This window comes from Merops nubicus, unplaced genomic scaffold, assembly GCF_000691845.1.
Source record: "Merops nubicus isolate BGI_N331 unplaced genomic scaffold, ASM69184v1 scaffold37831, whole genome shotgun sequence".
Classification (NCBI taxonomy): Eukaryota; Metazoa; Chordata; class Aves; order Coraciiformes; family Meropidae; genus Merops; species Merops nubicus.
The window spans coordinates 2,044-7,254 of NW_008590932.1; the positions used below are offsets into that span (position 1 = coordinate 2,044).

General features: G+C 51.9%; 1 protein-coding gene across 1 annotated transcript in view; it reads left to right on the forward strand.

Moving 5' to 3' along the window:
- Window positions 1-301: 301 nt before the first annotated feature.
- The window catches only part of LOC103782335 (ras-related protein Rab-11B-like), a gene marked incomplete at its 3' end in the record, with an annotated part of 9,542 nt that continues 4,632 nt past the window's right edge, over window positions 302-5,211 (forward strand). The window contains 2 exon segments of the mRNA XM_008950103.1: window positions 302-459; window positions 3,671-3,940. Coding sequence (XP_008948351.1) covers window positions 302-459; window positions 3,671-3,940 — 428 coding nt within the window.

The following is a 5,211-nucleotide window of genomic DNA, read 5'->3' on the forward strand; positions in this document are numbered from 1 at the left end:
TCAGCAATATCTGGCAACCTTATGTACTTTATAATGAACTCTGCTTATGTTGTCTCTGCTAGAGAGAGTGTTAATCTTCTGGATTGTTCAGAAGAATATATTCCTTTTTGGCAGATTAACTAGTGTATTTAGAATTCTGTGACACACCTAATCTTTTGGGTTTTATTCTTCTCACCAACAAGATGTCGCCCTGGATTTTTAATTCTGACTTTTGCTTACTTTGTACCCAGGTCCTGGGGGGGTCTGGGTGGAGGGTTGTGCTCTGCTCAGACAGCTGTAGGTCTGTCTGTTCCGAGGCCTGATGAGACCTGGGAAGCAGAGTGATGATGATGATGATGATCCAGGTGTGAATGTTCTGCTGTTGCAGACAGGTGATGTGGTGAACAGTGACCCACAGGCCAGCCCCGGGGTGCTGGAGGAGAGAGAAAATCAGGAAAGACTGAAGGAGCGATTCAGGATGTAAATGTAGAATCATTAAGGTTGGAAAAGATCTCTAAGATCATCAAGTCTAACCATCAACCCAACACTAAACCATGTCCCCAAGTGTCATGTTTTTTGAGCCCCTCCAGGGCTGGGGACTCCAGCACCTCCCTGGGCAGCCTGGGCCAACCCCTCACCACTCTGCCAGGAGAGAAATTCTTCCTAATATCCAATCTGAGCCTCCCCTGGCACAACTTCAGCCCATTTCCTCTCATCCTATTGCTGGTTCCTTGGTAAAAGAGACCAACGCCCACCTCACTCCAACTTCCTGTCAGGGAGTTGTAGAGAGCAAGGTCTCCTCTCAGCCTCCTCTTCTCCAGACTGAACACCCCCAGGTCCCTCAGCTGCTCCTCACCAGCCATGTTCCCCAGACCCCTCACCAGCCCCACTGCCCTTCTCTGGACCTGCTCCAGCCCCTCAACATCTTTCTTACACTGTGATGACCAGAACTGACCCCAGTTCTCAAACATGTCCCTGGGTGTGGCTTGCCTGTGTGCCTGCAGCTGTCTGAGGGTGGTGGGGGCTGCTTCTTGGTTCGTGTCACTTCCAAGTTGAAGCCAGTGCATCTTTCTGTAGCACTGTGGCCCTGAGGCTGGCCGGGGTGTGTGGCTCCATCAGCTCTGGTGAGATGTACTCTGGCTCTTCCACCTCACTGGAACTTCCTTTTCTACTCTGTCGAGACTTCTGTGTTTGAACAGGCAGTGCTGTCTGGTGTGGCCTGTTCCCAGATTTAGGAACTTTCCCAAGATCTGATCACTTAGTTCAGGATCTTGAAGGTATCTTCTTGCTTAATTCCCACACAAGATAAAAGCTTTTGGGTTGTGTCTGCTCATGGGCCTCCAGTCTCTGTGTCTTTCTCCTGGAAGTGAAAATGCTCATTTAATGCTCAAGGTTGTGTATGAGCAAGAAGCACTTGGAGGCTGTATGGTAGAGAGGTTATTTACTGAGTTGGGATCTGCTTGCCTCCCTTGGTTGCTTCTGCATCTGGTCACTCCTCAGAAACACTCCTGGAAGCCCTGCTGGGCTGTGGGGCAGCCTGGGGAAGGGGAGCTGTGCTGCCAGGCTGCAGCAGGGCTGGGTAACCAGCTCCAGCAGCACAGGACCCCTGGCTTAGACTCCTGCCACAGGGGAGTTCACGGCCTGGGAGCCATTTGCACAGTTCATGTGCAGAGCTGGTAATTTAGAAATGTCAGAGGGTGGGAGGTGGCTAAAACCTGCAGAGGTGGCTGTGCTTTCTTCAGCTGCAGGCTGGCCAGAAGGGAACTCCCTTTGGGAAGGGTTGGAAGCTCCAGGGTCTTTCCAAGCTGGTCTGGTCTGTGGTGGATGTTCTCACCTCCTGGTTATGGGCAGGGCTTTGCTGTAGGGACCAGCATCCTCCAGGCCAGCAGACCCCTGTGCAGGATGGGTGACCTTCAATCTGTTCTTGGAACACCCCGTGGAATTAGTGATGGAAAACCATTTCTCTGGAAGATAAAGCTAACAGAGCCCTAGAGTCAGAACTCCTAATAAAAAGTATTTTTTGTTGTTGTTTTATCTGTTCTCATACCCTAAAAAATGCTTTAGGCTGCTGGCCAGTGCGGGCAGAGTGCTGTGAGGAGCTGACTGAAGCTGTCCCAGGGAGCTGTGGAGCTTTGCCATGATCTGCTGGCTGCCTGCTCCTGCCTCGGTGGTGTTTTGCCTGCTCAGCTGTGCCAGCACAATCGTCTGTCTGTCTGTGCCCCGGGCCGGGTGACACGCTGGGGAGGCAGTCGGGAGCTCCTCGGCCATGCCCCCGGGCAGCAGAGGCACAGGGGGCTGCGGCCGGGTTTGGGAATGTGCTGGCAGGGGTGGGGAGGTGTGTGGAGCAGCCTGCTGCCAGAGCTGGGCCCTGGAACAATGGCCTGAGCAGAAAAAGGCTGTAACAACACTGAAAGGCGAGTCCTACCCCTGGCCCTGGGAGAACACTGGTGAGCTCATTCTGGGAGTGTGGAGTAAGAAGAGCCTTCTGTGACTTGCTGTGGAGGGAGCAGGAGTGTTTTCTGCCATGTCTGCTTTTCTGTAGGAAAAACAGATTGTATAATTGGGGAAGATTGACAAATCTGTACCTTGAACCAGAGGAGGAGATATTCCCAAGGTTGGAGAGACCTCACTGAGGCTGCCTCTCCTCCTGCTCAAGCCAGGGTGCTGCTGGCTCGAATACCAAAGTCATCTGTGCTCCAGTGTTGGCTGAGACCGAGGCAGGATGGCTCAATTGCTTTCAGTCTTGTTTCCCTTTAGTTATTTCTTGCTCTGGTGGGTAACACAGGGATTTAAGAAAAGGTGCATAGTTGCATCAGCTGCATGGCAAAGAACCTGCCGTGGCGTTGGAGTTGTTGGTGTGAAGGTCCTGGGGAGAGCCCAGTGCAGGCTGGGGGAGCAGCAGCAGGGACAGGACCCTGGGACTCAGCAGAGCTCTGGCCCCAGAGCAGGGGGAAGCTGCCTCTGCAAGATGTGCCTTCTGTTTTCACAATTCCTTCCAGTAAAGCTCCGTTTGTGTGCTGAGGATCCTCCTGTACTCACATTTTCCTGTTAACATGGCAACACCTCGTGTGGAGGCAGAGATTTTTTTAACTCATCTTTTACTTCTTGTGCAATCTACTAGAACTCGTTTTGCTGGATGAAGTTCTGCTTTGCTTTGTGTCTTTGTAGTATCAAATGTCTCCTGTATTCCCCTTTCTGTGATGAATGTACTTATGAATTAAAAGCCTTGAAGTAAAACATGCTGTGTAACCCCAACAGGGACTGCAAATAATTGTTTATTTACTGCCTTGGTTGGGTTTTTTTTAGAAATAAAAATAGAGTAGGCTCATACCATACACAGGCTTCTGTCAGGCAGGCAGGGAGGCTGTTGCCATGTTCCCAGCTGCAGCATTTCTTCAGGTGGGTGTTGCAGGCTCCCTCTGCAGCAGGTCCAGTGTGCAGGGGCCGTGGAGTCACCTCTGGTTACTGGCAGTGGCCTGGGGCCTCCAAAGCAACCTGTGGCTGTGACCAGGGGCTGCAGCAGTTTCCCCTTTCCACCCCCGAGGAACCCAGCAGCTGCTAGGAACAAAAAGCCCTGGGGCTGTTTTGGGGCTGGGGGAACAGGCTGTAAGCCCTGAGGGCCGAGGGGTTGTCAGCATGGCTTTCTGCTCTGCTCCTGTGGCTGTGCAGCTCCCCTGGGCCCTGCCTGCAGGGGCAGCAGCCGGGCAGCACCACCGTGTCCTGCAAGCACCAGGAATTCACTGCACAAACCATCTTGTCTTTCAGTTGTGCTGATCGGAGACTCTGGAGTCGGGAAGAGTAACCTCCTGTCACGTTTCACACGCAATGAGTTCAACCTGGAGAGTAAGAGCACCATCGGGGTGGAGTTTGCCACCAGGAGCATCCAGGTGGACGGGAAGACGATCAAGGCGCAGATCTGGGACACGGCGGGGCAGGAGCGGTACCGGGCCATCACCTCGGCGTGAGTGCCACTCCTCAGCCTGCCAGAGAGGCTGGCAGGGCTGGGGCAGAGCTGGGGTCATGGGGAGGGGATTAGTGAAGCCTGTCTGGGACAGGTGACAAAATCATTCCAACAGGCTTCAGTGTAGATCCGAGTCATAAGGTACCAATTGCTTTGGCATTCTTTGGCTAATATAATGAAAGTAATTTTTAGGTTCTGGTGATATAGAAAACAAAATGACAGCTTCAATCAGAAGTGTGGGGAATTCTGGTTTGAGTCTGATGGTTTGGGTTTGTTACCTGCCCTGGATGTGCTGTTTCCATCAGGTGGAAGGAGTGTCCCCCCTGGTGGAAGCTGGGTGCTGTTTGGGATTGTTGTGCTCACCATAACACCCGTGGCTTCTGGTCCCCAGTGCCCCCTCAGTCTTGAGACTGAAGGTATTTTTGGGACAGTCTGCGGCCATAAACTCCCTTGAAATTTCAATGACTTTGAATTAGTCACAGCCCTGAAAATGAGGTCCAAGAGTGGAGCTGAGTAATGGGTAAGTAGGAAGGGGACCGTGGTAGTGCTGACTGCAGCAGGAGGCACGTCCCTGTGGAGGACAGGGCTGCTGAGAAGCTTTCATGTGTGGCACCTTGTTCACTCAGCATCTGAAGATGCAACCTTTGGGAGTATGTTTCCACACAGGTAGAAAAAGATCTTTTAGAGGTAAAAAAGCAAATCCTGTTGGCAGCCCTGGTTATCCAGGGTGTATGCTGATCAGTGAGTTGGAATTTTTTAGTGTCACAGATGTTTTCAAAGGTACAAGCTTGTTTCTGAATTGTGCAGAGATTGAGCCATTTGTATTAAACTCAAGGTGAGGGGAACCTTTTTCATGGAGATTAATAGGGTCAGGCAGAAAAACAGAAGAGCATGGAGCACAGAGGGAACAATCAGTGGGGAAGGAATGCAGACCCAGAGTAACACAGGAACAGATGTAAGTGGTGATTGGAAATTACATTTTTTCCATAATTCTTACCATGTTTTTCATAATTTCTTAATGACCCTTAGCTTCTACAGCAGTAAGAACAATTCTAGCAGCAAAAACTGCTGTCTGAGTCTGCTCCAGCAACAGACTTGGCTGATGGGAACCAGCGTGCCCGTGGTGCTGTGGTCCTGCCTCTCCTTGGTGCTGGCACAGGCTCCTGCCCCACGCATTGCTGGGCCAGTCCAGCTTGCTCAGCCAGCACAGCTCCAGCCAGCAGCGAGCAGGGAGTGTTGTCTGCTGCCCTGCTGCCCTGAGCTGGTTCAGC